The sequence below is a fragment of the Caretta caretta genome, chromosome 11 (genome assembly GCF_965140235.1).
Source record: "Caretta caretta isolate rCarCar2 chromosome 11, rCarCar1.hap1, whole genome shotgun sequence".
NCBI lineage: Eukaryota > Metazoa > Chordata > Testudines > Cheloniidae > Caretta > Caretta caretta.
The window spans coordinates 11,588,308-11,602,705 of NC_134216.1; the positions used below are offsets into that span (position 1 = coordinate 11,588,308).

The window sequence follows — 14,398 nt, forward strand, 5'->3', positions numbered from 1 at the left end:
ATTGGGGTACAGGAAACCTAGGTATATAGCATAGCAGGCCTCCATATGCAATAGCTGCTCCAGTGAAATACAGCTGTAGACTCATTTGTCTCACCAGAGACTATATAGCTCTTAATGACAGCAGCCAGAAAATGGTTGAGTTTCAGGTGTCTGGCACATCTGGTGTATTTTTCTTCCCTTAAATAAACAACAGGCTTTCATTTCTCTTTCCCTCTCTGAAATGGTCCCATTCTTCGTTTTTTGCAACACTGTATACACCACTTTCACAATGCAAATTCCAAGCAGCATAGCTCTTCTCCACAAGCCTCTCCATGGAAACACAGGTTAGTTGAGCTTTCACTGTTTTCCATCCCAAGGTTCCTCCCAGTCTATGAGGCGAGCAGGGCCTTCTCCATTCAGGTGCCCCATTTATGAAACACATACCTTGAAGAGGGTGTCTATGACACTCTGGCTCAGAGTAAGGGCCTTTCTATTCTGTCTGTCCACCTTTGCCTATTCTTGTCTTCTTTCCCACGAGCTTGTCCCCTTTGTACTGCACATATTGCCCAATTGCTTTGATGCTGGTCCCTCCAGCTATGTGGCTCAGTTTGATTTGTCTTTGTTTCATCACATACAGCTTCTCACATATACTACTGTGAGAGAAGTGCTTTAAACTAGTTAAAAGGGAGGCAAAGAAAAGGGTTTCTTTTCCCCATCTCCCCTGCCGTCCTCTCCTCTCCTTCAGTAACAGTAGTCTGCATCTTACATTGCATGACACTCCCAAATAATAAGCAGGAAGATAGATTATGAATAGCAAATTGTAATTCATCCAGCAAAGCCAACAATTATATTGAGTCACACAGGATGCTACACCAGTGTTTTCACTTTATGGCTTCAACACCTTAGCACAGGAATCTGTTCATAGAGGGAAACAGGAAATACTGAAGCTGAGCTAGTGAACTTTAGCCAGTGGGTCTAGCAGCCTCACTCAGAATACATCCAACAGCAGCAGAACCATCCACCCCAATTATCTAGAAGGCTGCTGCCTCTCACAGAATGAACATAGTAGCAAATATATTTGTGACAGGACAGCACACAAGATTCATAGTGGAAAGGCAACCTGGTTCCCTTTGTTGAAGGGCTGAGTTCTGTATTATTCACATATTTAATGTATACATATTACATACTAAGGTGTCCTGATGTCCCAAGTCAAAAAGAAAGATGTTTGGTTTTTCCCAGCAGCTTTTCAAAATTCATGCTACATCCATGCTCAAACATTGCCAAATAACACGTCAAGAGCAGAAACTGTCAGTTTTGGAGTGTCTCTGGTGCCAAAGTGAGCATGGACTGAACAAAATGATAATGAGTAATGATGTCTTGTGATTATAAACATTCTCCGTATATGGTGATCTGCAGAGATTCACAATGCTGGACATAACTGCCTTTATAATGGCTACTTTCTTTTCCTAGCTGGGCAAAGCAGAACTGTATTATCCAGAAGTGTGATAATTTGGTCTAATTTAGGAAAGGCAAAATCTCTGAAATTCCATGATGATTACTGGTCATGTAGATCAGACTGAAACAGAAATACGGCATTTGAGCATCACAATATTTATGTTTTGCTAATGGTAGAGGAAAGCAAATATAAGGAATCATTAAAAGCTGTGGGCAAATTACTCTATAATGAAGTCAGATTAGTAATAAAGACAAGGCAAGTTCTTTTGCAAAATATTCATCCCTTTTCTCAACAAGCTAGAGAGTGGAAATTGAAATGCTTCAACACAAGGGACAGGTTTTTTGTAAAAAATGTTCCGGTTTCTCATCCAGCTCTAGCCACTATGTTCTGGAGCAGTACAAGCATTAATTAACTGCTTACATTGTTCCAATATTTGGTTTTTCTTCTTTAATCTTTAATCTTATTTCAACTGTGAACAAAGAGCCAATTGCGCATCTCCCCAAAATAAACAATTTCTGGAATTCATAAGTTGCAGTCATACTTCATGTGCTGTTAAGAACATTTCTTCTAAGGGGCAAGCCCAAAGCTACATAATAAGTTCCTCTCTAATGGAATCCATCACAACAAAGACATACACTGGAACAGAGCTTGGAGGGAGGCCATGCGGGAAAGGATGATACTTTTCAAATTAATACAGGATTGAAGACTTTAATAAGACCTGGTCAGTATTTTACAGATTTGTGATCAGCCATTGTGGGACAAGTAAAACAATCATATTGAGTGAGCGAGTGGTGTCATGACATCTATATCTACCAATTTCTGCACTTCTTCATTATTCCTTTTATTCATATATCTAGCACACTGATTACTTCTCCTTTGCTTGTTAAGCTTGTTTGGAATTTAATTTCTTTTCAGTTTTTGTGTTTTTTCCCCACATTCTTGACTTTTCACTAATAATGTTATATGTTGACCCCATTTTGCTACTGTTGTAAAGAGTGAAATATTGCACAATAGATTCATGTTCATTCCATTTTTCCGCACTAAATTGGGATAAGAATCCTTTTTTCATATAAGTCTATAACAGTCAAAATCCAGCAGGAGTTTGAAATATGACCAAATATTGGAACATCAAGAGCCTTACTAAAAACCAGAATCATAACTAGCAACCTCACATTATCTCCCTTCACACAACAAGATGTATATTTTTGTCATCTTTTCCTTTTTGGACCATTCAAACTATAACCCCATAAATTACCGTTTAATTTCTAGTCAAGGGCTGCAGAAATGAGGAGTCATGATTTACGGTGATACGTCAGTCAACAGCAACAGGAAGTACAAAAAGGATTCTTTAACCAGTGTTCCGGGATCAGAAATGATTTTGTGAAGTAGGAGTAGATAATGCTGATTAAGTCTCCTTGAATTTTTATTGTCTAGTTTTCCACATGATTTTAATTGTTGAGATGGAAACAGCAGCATCTGAAATAACTGGAAGCACAGTAAAAAATAGGAGTTCAAGATCGGGCAAATGCAGCCATTTTGGCTTTCACTAAAACAACATTGGTTTGGATGGATGCTGCATATCGACGGTGGCTCAAAGCAGAAGGAGACTCTCTAACTCCTTATTTACATTGTCAAAAAGGCACTAAGGAGGTCCTGAAACTCCATCTTACTACTACTAACCATATTTATTAGGGTATTGCCTAAGGACCAACCAAGAATGGGGCCTGTTGTGCTGAGCACTGTATAAGCAGAGCAGGAGAGGGGCAGGATGAGGCGGGGTGGGGGCTGGGGCTTGGGAGAAGGGGTGGGGTGGGTCAGGAAGAGGTGGAGCAGGGGTGGGGCCTTGGGGGAAGGGGTGGAGTAAGGGCGGGACCTGGGGCAGAGTCAGGGGTGGAGCACACCCCAGCACATTGGAAAGTCAGCACCTGTGTGTTGTTGCATAGCTAGGAGTTTGATAGATATCTCTGGCATCCCATTAAATGTGTCTTTTATTAGTTGTTACTTACACTCTTCAAGTGTTAAAACACAAGTACACTTTCACAATTACACAATAAAACAAGGTTCTCAATACTGCAGCTGGGTTCTCACTTCACTTCATTCTTGTATCTCACTGACTGACTGGCAATGCTCTACCCCTTATATACCTGTGAGGGCCTGGCTGAGAACAACGTTCCAGGAGGTTAAAGGAAAACATAATTCTCAGAAAGTCTGGAAGGTTCCACAAGATTCTACAAAGGTCCAGAACATTCTAGGACAGGGGTGGCCAACCTGAGGCTCCGGAGCCACATGCGGCTCTTCATAGAATCATAGAATATAAGGGTTGGAAGGGACCCCAGAAGGTCATCTAGTCCAACCCCCTGCTCGAAGCAGGACCAATTCCCAGTTAAATCATCAATAAATCATAAATCATCAGAAGTTAACATGCAGCTCCTTGTATAGGCACCAACTCCGGGGTTGGAGCTACAGGTGCTAACTTTCCAGTGTGTCGGGGGGTGCTCACTGCTCAATCCCAGGCTCTGCCACAGGCCCTGCCCCCACTCCACCCCTTCCCGTGCCCTCCCCTGAGCCTGCCGTGCCCTCACTCCTTCCCCCTCCCCCCAGAGCCTCCTGCATGCCACAAAACAGCTGATCGGGAGGTGTGGGGAGGGAGAGAGAGTCGCTGATTGGTGGGGCTGCTGGCCGGCGGGAGGTGCTGGGAGCAGGGGGTGGGGGAAGCTAATGGGGGGCTGCTGACATATTACTGTGGCTCTTTGGCAATGTACATTGGTAAATTCTGGCTCCTTCTCAGGCTCAGGTTGGCCACCCCTGTTCTAGGAGGTTAGTGAAAGATGAATCCACATACAGAATAACTGAAACATTTTACTTCAAACATTCTATTTTCCCTTTTGTCACCACCAACAAAAACAGTATCCAAAGCCCATCACTCCACAAGCCCGGCGACCCAGATGGTTGCCTGGGTCACCTGCCTCTAAATCTCACCCTAGGGACCGCAGCAGAGGTTGGATAGAGAGAGGTCCTAAAAAACATATTACCAAAATAGGATTGGATTTAACATTAATCTGGCAACTGGCTTGGATTAAAATAAACCACCAAACCCCATCTGGGCAATGCTTTATCCAAGGGGAAAAAAAATCCTTTCTGACCCCCAATGCAATCAGTTTGTGCACTGTAGCACATTTGGCTATACCTCCCATGCACAGCTATTATTGAGTATTATTGAGGATCATAAAAATTAATTATTGTTGATATTACCTTTTAAAAATATATATATACAGCCAAAGCATTGCTCAGTTAACTGTCCATAGCAGTGAAATGCAGAGTTTAATATTACCCTGAATACAGGGGTGTTTCTTTTTTCTTGGTTGTAAACTGACAGTTCTTCAATTTCATTGAGAAATTAATTGCGTCATTTCATATTATAGGACCCCCACTGAAATTTCTTTCAGTAAAGAAGGAGAAATATTCATCATACATTTTTGGTGTACTACATCTGTTATTCAAATTGAGCAAAATTTTGAATGGGCACTTAGCTTTGTAAATCATATAGTTATCAACTGAGTGTGTCTGTTGTGGGCTACCCTGGTTTAAAAAAACAAAGCCTGCAGTTCTCTATCCTAATGGTCCAAAACCCTGCAGCTTAAAATAGGGAGGGAAGGAGCAAGAGAATGTGGTATAGTGGTTAGAGACTAGTCAAGATTCTATTCTTGGCTCTGCCATTACGTTGGTGTATGAGCTTTGTCAAGTAACTTAACCGCTCTGTGCCTTAGAATATGCCTTCACTTTGAGTTAACTAAGGTGACGGGGACCCGGGATTTAACCTAGCTGGGGCATGAGTAAGCCACTCAACAAAGCCCTGCTCAAATTACTGTGTCTCACTGGTGCTGCACTCCCGCATCTGTGTTACTAGGACTTCTGATGCTCTGTGGTTCTTTCCCAGTGAACTGTAAGAGAACTTGTCTGTCCTTCAGGCTATCAGTGGGAATTGTGAGAAGGCATTAGTGGTCTATGGGCCCTTGAGTGATTTTGCCTATGTCCGCGCTGCAAAGAGGTTGGGTTACCAGCCCAAGTGAAAGCAGCACCTGAGATTTAGCCTATACCCCAGGACAGGCCAGGTACGCAGGGTAGAAAACACCATTAAACTCAGGTGAAGACATACTTACTCTTCCAATTAGAGCTGGGTGGAGAAAGGCAATTCCATTTCTCAGAGGATTTGGATATTTCAAAATTGGTTTTGTTCCAATTACTCATAATGAAAAAAACTCTGAAATTATCCTCAAAAAGGAATGGAGCCCCCCAACACTGGGGCAGTCTGCCTGGTAAACTGCCCTGGAACTGTAGAGCCCAGGAAAGTCCTATATTTCCCAGCAGCCCCTCATGTAGGCTGCCAAGGAGCAAGTCAGGTGAGTTGGCAGGAATTCAGGCATGGGTTCCAAAGGGTTCTCTCTGAAATCGTTCAATTCTGAGAAATTGTCAAATTCCGAAGAAAAATGTTTAATCAGAATTTTTCTGAGCCGCTCTAATACTGATACACACTTAGTGATCTCATGGGAGTGTAGCAGGAGTTAATTCATTAATATTTCTCTAGAGTTGAATTCTGTTGATGGAAGATGCTAGGGATGTATTACACTATTACTATAATGTTACACTATAGTGTTTTGAATCATTACAATGGAATATCTCAGGGTTTTTTTTCCCCCAATATAAAGGAATATTCTCAACTAGGAATAAGGCAAAAGATCATTTACTTTTGGGTGATGTGACAACATTGCTAGCCTACTAAAGTGTTTAGCTCTCAGTTTATAATGAAAATAGTCCGCACAGCTGCATAAAGTGAAATGTAGGGTCATTTGCTTCAGGTCAAGTAGTAGAAGGGGTTGCTGTGTTCTGAAAGCAACTGGTATGGTTTCCTGCTTGGACCCTGAATTTACCAGATTTTAATCAGCAAAACCTAGATACCACTGATTGGCACTTTATAGATGCTTATTTCAATTTTAAGGCCAGAAGGGACTTCTACGGTAACCTTGTCAAATCTCTGCATAACACAGGCCAAAGCAATCCACCTAGTAATTTCTACAGTGAAGAGAATTATTCGTCACTACTATGCAAATGAACATTATCAAACCCAATAACACTTAACTGAATAGAAATACTTGTGATCTCGATTTAACAACGTGAAATGGTAATGGATTTCCTACTTCCCTTGGTAAACTGTTCCAATGATTAACAGACTAAATATGCTGATAGATAAAAATCAGATCCTTGCAACATTTTGGCCTAGTCGTTTTTAAAAATAACTAGGCCAGAACTCTGTGTGTCTATTATATAGCCCAGAGAAAAGCTCTATAGATAAGTACGATTCACATGCTACCTAATGCCTGCATTTCCCATGTGGAAAACTGAGATGAATAGTCAGATACATGTGAATTTTCCACAGTTTTCACAAAAATTCTGAGGGAAAATACCCAAACAGACAAACCCAACTTCCTTTCAAGGACAACAACATCTGTTCCTTTCTAACTTCATGTTCCTAGATTTATGAGCTACTTTCTTTTTTCAACTTTTGCACTTTCATTTTAACTTTCGTTTTGTGTAACTTACTTTACACACTGTCACAGATGAAAACATGTGGAAAAGAAAAACAATGGGTTTGACTCTTGGGATCTCTCCTAAGTTCTCTTAATGAGTATATAAGATAATCAGAATATGAAATTAATATCCTGTCTTGGAGTCTCAAAAATGTATGTTCTTTTCTGATAAGATAAATTCCATTGCAGAAGAACTCTTTAAAGAAAATCTCCTGTCTAGCCATTTTTAATTTTTTTTAAAATGTATGTCTAGTTTAATATTTATGTTGTGTGATGAAGCACATTATCACTAATGATTCATCATAACGTCTATAGCCTATTTTTCCTAGTGTAGAAAAACTGAAGTGTGTTCAATAGGAAATACTGTCCTTCTGAGCCCCTGAAATGTCAGAGTAACAGAAAGAGCAACATCGCACAAACTAACTAAAGATGTACACATATGGTATGAAGTATGCAGATTGCGATCTCAAAGACTAGGGCTATTAAGCGGCAGTCTAACAGCACTGCACACAGCTGCAGTGCTCCAACAGCACTGGACTAGAACCATAAGCAAGACACCAATATGACCCTATTGGTTTATAAACAATAATAAAATTGAATCAAATGTGAAGGGCACTGACCACATTAGGTTATAAAAAATGGATCAGGCGCACAGGAACATGTTGACTTAAAGCAATGATTTAATTGTCTAAAAATTAAATGGAGCCCAGCTTCTTTACACAAGTTAATAACGAGAACATGTGCTCCATTATTTCCCACTCCTGATTATTACATATAGATCCAAAAAAGTATGAAATTTCATATCTCAGCCTCTGGCTAATTTAGAAATTGGAAATTTAGAACGGATGCACAATGATAATTTCCAGTAGTTGTACAATTACAGCTACACTACACACTACCTCCCAGCTGTGTGAGCTGGAAGGGACATAATAAGGTTCCCCAAGGCAAAGAGTAGCAGTGGGCAGAAGCCATGGAACCAGTGGATTTTCCATGCATGGTGCATAGTTTAACTGTCATGGATTGTGACTGCAAGTATTTAAACTTAATCTGCCACACAGCAGGATCTAATATAAACATATCATCAATTGATCATGAATTTTTAATATGAACTACACTAGTAGCTCGATGAATGAAAGCTGTGGTCTTAATAATCTTGAATTATAAAGCACTTCCTCATCTCCAAATGGCTAATTGTCCATATAACACATGTGGACTAGGCATTATCATTCCCATTTTATAAATGAGGAAACGGAAGCACAAAAAAATTTAAAGGACTTGCCCAAAGTCATACACCTAATCAGTGGCAGAGCTGGAACTAAAATTTAAGAGCTGTCCCTTTGCTTAATAATTTTGAGAGTACTCTGACAGTAAGCCAGATCACTGTGGTAGGAGATGGCAGAGTCCTTTTAGATTATCGAGGTCCAGTTCCCTTGAGGAGTAGGTTATAGTCCAGTGGCAGGCAATCTGCGGCCCATCAGGGTAATCTGATTGCGGGCCACGAGACATTTTGCTGACGTTGACCGTCCGCAGGGACCACCCCCACAGCTCCCAGTGGCCGCGGTTCACCATTCCTGGTCAACAGCAGCTGCGGGAAGCGGCGGCCAGCAAGTCCCTGCAGCCCACCATTTCCTGCAGCTCCCATTGGCAGGGAACGGCGAACCGCAACCACTGGGAGGTGCAGGGGGCTGTGCCTGCGGATGGTCAATGCCAGCAAAATGTTTCGTGGCCCGCAATCAGATTACCCTGATGGGCCGCATGTGGCCTGCGGGCCGCAGGTTGCCCACCACTGTCTCTCATTAAGGATGTGAGTCCTATTGTTATTGATTGGAATGTTTTATTCAGGATATAAGAAAAAGAATCTTTTTTTTGATCCTGTTACCATTTGATCCTGAAATGCAGTGGTGCATTGTGGGTAGTAATGAGATCCTTTTGGTCTAAAATACAGAAATATCATCTTTTTTATTCAATAAATGAGGACAACAGCCTGCAAATAAAAACAGCCACTGATCTCCAATGTATGTATCACTGCAGTCAAACAGAATTATCTGTAACCATCCATACTTGCAGGGGAAAATTAACACAAATTGCCAATTGCCAAATGAAGATTTAAAATACAAAAGGAAATAAAATTTGCCAAATATTGTGCACCAACTCTGATTTCAGTGTATTAAGAACATAAGAACGGCCATACTGGGTCAGACCAAAGGTCCATCCAGCCCAGTATCCTGTCTACTGACAGTGGCCAATGCCAGGTGCCCCAGAGGGAGTGAACCTAACTGGTAATGATCTAGTGATCTCTCTCCTGCCATTCATCTCCACCCTCTGACAAACAGAGGCTAGGGACACCATTCCTTACCCATCGTGGTTAATAGCCATTAATGGACTTAACCTCCATGAATTTATCCAGTTCTCTTTTAAACCCTGTTATAGTCCTAGCCTTCACAACCTCCTCAAGCAAGGAGTTCCACAGGTTCTCTGAGCGCTGAGTGAAGAACTTCCTCTAATTTGTTTTAACCCTGCTACCCATTAATTTCATTTGGTGGCCCCTAGTTCTTATGTTATGGGAACAAGTAAGTAACTTTTCCTTATTCACTTTCTCCACACCACTCATGGTTTTATATACCTCTATCATAACATATTGTTATTAGTTTTTATTACAGTCATGCGTAAAGGACCCAATCAGGCTTGGGACCCCATTGTGCTTGATGCTGTGCAATCTCAGGGTAAAGAAACAGTCCTTGCTTCAGAGAGTTTGCCTCTGAAACAAGATGTCAGAACAATAGGCAGGAAAAGGGATTGGAGTACAAGGGAAGCAATAATAAGAACACGCATTTGCATAAGTCAACGCCTCACAGTCCGGGGGAGGGGTGGGGGGTCAAATGGGTTTTTGTTAATTTTTAATTAAGATATAAACTAGGGCTAATTGATGGGAAAAAAGTTTTTGATTAAACAAAAATCCAAAAACTAATTTCTGGTTTTCAGTTTTGCAGCAAAAAGTCAACATTTTCCCAAAACAATTTTTTGTTTTTGTCAAAAAGTTGTCTTCAGGAAAAAAATCTTTTTCCAACCAGCTCTCATTTGAACAACAAACAAGATAAATATCAGACAGCCCCTACTGCCCCCCTACTTAAAGTTAATCTTTTAATAGCAATGAATTTTCTAAAACCTTCCAACTACCATTTTTGTTAACAGTAGGTTGATCGTTCCTGTTTCTCTGCTATACTCTGCTCCTTGTGCTGACAGATATGTCCCACCACTTCGAAGATTAGGATTCTAGTGAATTTCACTATACAGCTGTCAGCACACAACCAGAGGAGGACAAAAACTGGCAGGGTAGAAGAGTGGAGAGAAAAGGGTGACAGCTCCAGAAGTGAGATTTGGAGTGATGGAAAAGAAAAGGAGATAACTGGGATGAGAGAGAGAGAAAAGAAGATTATTTGTGACAGAGAGAAGATAATACAGATTCAAGTACAGACAATACTGAAAGTCTCAAGGAAAATGTTTTTTTGTACAAATCTCAGAGGCTTTTCCCCCCTCTTTTATCTCTCCAGATTTCTGTCCTTTTGGGATAACCAAATGTACATATTAATTGGGCTTTACTTTGAAAATATTGCTTTGCTTTCAGATGAATACATAGTTATGCCAGGTGGCAATGTTACATGCCGGTTTTCAAGTTCTTTTTCTTAGATTATGAGCAGCTTTTGACTCTTGGGAAGACTTGCTGTGTTAGTTTTGATTTAAAAGTAAGGTTTTGTAAAGAGAAAAGGAGTACTTGTGGCACCTTAGAGACTAGTCTCTAAGGTGCCACAAGTACTCCTTTTCTTTTTGCGAATACAGACTAACACGGCTGTTACTCTGAAACCTGTCGTTTTGTAAAGAAGCACTTTTGGGAGAGAAGGAACTGTGCCAGCAATGGAGGAGCCCGTTTTCTGCCTTAGGCTCTCATTAGAGACAATTATGGAGGCAGAGAGGAGTGATTCATGCTGGGCTAAGACTCCTGAAAGATGGGATTGCCTAAAGTTTACACTTAGTACACAGTAAGATAGCAACAATGTTTTCTCCTCCACTGGCATGGTAAGGTCTCAAATACCAGCTATCACTCACCAACGGGTGACTTCGTGTAAGAATGAGGGTCAACAAGATATTTAACCAGATTCTTACGTTTTTCAACCCAACGGGAACCTTCAGTGAGATGACAGGAGAGAGCAGTGAAACAAAAAGCCACTCTACCGCCCCATGATGCATTTCTTACCTTCCCCTCAAATCTGGCCGTGCCTCCCAGCAGCACCCGGATATTCCTAGGAGGAAGCGTGAATGCTGGTGCTTCTGTTGGGACAGAGGGGCTGAGAGGTGAGTGCTCCAGCGTCACAGAGGTTTTGGAAATACGAGTTGATGACACCAGTTTCACATCTCCCATGGTTAGAGCTTTCAAAGAGAAAGAGAAACAAGAAGTAAAATATTGACTTGTTACTATTATTTATATAACAGTAGCAACTAGGGGCTGCTAAGATCAGGGCTTGGTTGTGCCATATGTACACATAGTACATACAAGACAATCCCTGCCCAAAGAGCCTTCAGTCTAAAGTGATATGTATTATTCCCATCTTTCAGATGGCGAACTGAGGCCCTAAGAGTTTAAGTGACTTGCCTAAGATCACACAGTAAATCAGTGAGAGTCTTGAACTTCATGCAAACCTCCCAAGTCCCAGTCCAGTGCCTTAACCACAAGCACAGCCTTCTCAGCGGTGCTATAATTGTAATAGTGCACTTAAAGTTGTTTTTAACAATATGACTCTTTGGTTTTCCTGGCATAGAATACACTGACAATCAATAGGCTGTAAAAGCAGAGTCAATGTTGAACAAATACATGTGACATAAAGAGAGTTCTATTTCCAATGGATTTAAGTTATAAATGTGAATACTGAAAGTCTGACTTTTCATACCATGCTTGCAAGAGCTTAAGAAATATCTGCAAATCTCCCTCCAAAGAAACACACTGCAGATACACAGGGGATACTTATTTTGCAAGCATTCCAAACCCTAAATTTCCAAAAAGAAAAGTAAAGTAAAGTAAAGGCTTTCTACATGCACGAGAAAAAGCAAGGAGATCAAAGCTAGAGAGGCAACTACACCAGACTGCAACTGAAATGGCATTTTTAGAAGTCCCATCATGGATAGCTGTCGCATCATGGATAGCTGTCCCATCAGAGACAGCTCACTGTGGAATGTCTATGTACATCACACTGCCAATGTGAGAAGAGATCAGAAATATTCCTTACTCAAATGGAACAATTATCATTATTTGTATTACAGCAGGACCTAGACGTTCCAACAAATATCTGGGCCCCATTATGCTGAACACTGTACACACCCACAGGAAAACACAGTTCCTGCCCCAAAACACTTATGATATAAATAGATGAGATGGACAAATAACAGGAGGGAAGAAATGACTAAGGTCACACTGCAGATCAGTGGCAGAGTCATGAATAGAACTCAGGTCTCGTAAGTCCCAGTTCAGTGCCCCATCTATTAACCCATGCTACCTCAGTTTCTGATATCACTTGTAACAGATATAAATACATAACTAGGCAGTAAAAGTTTAACTTAAATAGGCAGGAATTGTGCAAATTTAGCGCTGCATTGTTCCTGGCCCTTCCACAGATGCAGAGGGCATGCCATCTCAAAAGGTGCTAGGGGAAAAAAAAAAAAACAGCAACCCAGGGGTTGCCCACAACCCTAGAGGAAGTGGGGAAGCGCCAAAGTTACAGCTCCATTTCTCCAATGTCAGGCATGCTATGGGGAGCAGTCTGCACCCTCTCAGGTTGCATGCTCCCCCAACACATTCAGGAGCCTTCCAAAGCTCCCCCCGGGAAGGTGCAGCACAAGTGCCATGTTCAGTGGCATGTTTAAATGGCCAAGTGTTATAGGGGCAGCAGTGTAAAATCTGGTCCGTTTAAAACAAAAGTGTCATTGCAAGTTCTGCATCTACCTCTGCCAATTTTTGTGGTTTTAGAATCACGTTTTCCTCTTTTATTTAACTTTTTCAGTGCCATGCTGCTCTCTGACAGATCCATAATACAAGGAAAACTGACTACACTATATAGGGGAGACAGTGACACGGACGCCATACAAAATGCTGTTCAATGCACTAACTAAGACAGCTGGGAAAAAAAAGAAAATATATTTCTCTCTATAGACTCTTTCAGTCTTTCAGTCCACCTTAAGAGTTACTCACAACGATAATAGGTAAAAATCATCCAGACAAAAGAGAGATTTGGACAATGCCTGTCTCCACTTAATATGGTTTTCCTTTTCAGTGCTATACTGTACTATGAACAGTTTTGCAATAGCATGCTTTAAGATGGGGGCGGGAAAGAGGAAGAATCTAGAGTATCATTTGCTAAGACTATTTGCAACCCAGTGTACACTCTTTAGGGAAAATGTGTTGACACCCATTACCATTAGCAAGAACAGAATTTAAACCTGGCTCTAATACAAATACAGATGGTGGTCTCTAGCCATAGTTGTTTTCTCCCTACTTCCCAAACATATCCATAAAGCTCCTACTCCTTGTCCACCCGCATCCCCAGATAATCCTAGACAGCTTCCTAGCATTGCAAAGCAAGGTGGGATTGACATTCATTGGGTCATGCCCTGAAACTAGTGGTGTGTGGGTGCGGGGGGGGGGGGGGGGCAGTTATTACATGGTGAGGGTTGCGAGCTGTCAGCCTCCTCCCCAAACCCCACTTTGCCTCCCACATTTATAATGGTGTTAAACAAATAAAAAAAGTGTTTTTAATTTATAAGGGTGGGGGTTGCACTCAGAGGCTTACTATGTGGAAAGGGTCACCAGTACACAAGTTTGAGAACTACTGGTGTAGGGGGCGGGGGATGATGCGAGGGACAATCAGGATTCCAAAACCTTACAACTATTTGCTGGAAAAAGCTTCTAGAAATTTTTGTTAAGTAAATGTATGCTGCAAATGCAAAATCCTAAAACAAGCCTGACAGGTTTGCTCACTATAATGATTAATGGGGAAGCTAGGTCATTGACCAGTACCTATGTGTTGGTCAATCAACTGTCCCAGGAATTTACAAGAAACAACGTGGAGAAAATTATCTCTGCAACCTCAATTTTTAAAGATGAAATTATCAATACAAAGTGAATCATTAATTTCATGCCCTATTATAGTTAAGAGTTGATATTACATGACTATTGATTAGACAGAGCAAGGAATAAACAAACACTGGCATTATTTTTAACAAAACCAAACCAAAACAAAAAGAATAGGAACTCCCCCCAATCCCCACCCATGTTCACAAAAAAAAAAAAAAAATTAACTGGCCCTTGAATTAGATTCTCCCAGAACTCAAG

General features: G+C 41.1%; 1 protein-coding gene across 4 annotated transcripts in view; it reads right to left on the bottom strand.

Annotated features, from left to right (window-relative positions):
* The window catches only part of MYLK (myosin light chain kinase), a 335,337-nt gene that overhangs the window by 216,939 nt on the left and 104,000 nt on the right, over positions 1–14,398 (bottom strand). For all 4 annotated transcript variants that reach the window (XM_048869056.2, XM_048869054.2, XM_048869057.2 and 1 more), the window contains exon 2: positions 11,273–11,445. In XM_048869056.2, the coding sequence (XP_048725013.1) occupies positions 11,273–11,437 (165 nt within the window). In that variant the 5' untranslated portion in view covers positions 11,438–11,445. The remainder of the gene's footprint in view (positions 1–11,272; positions 11,446–14,398) is intronic.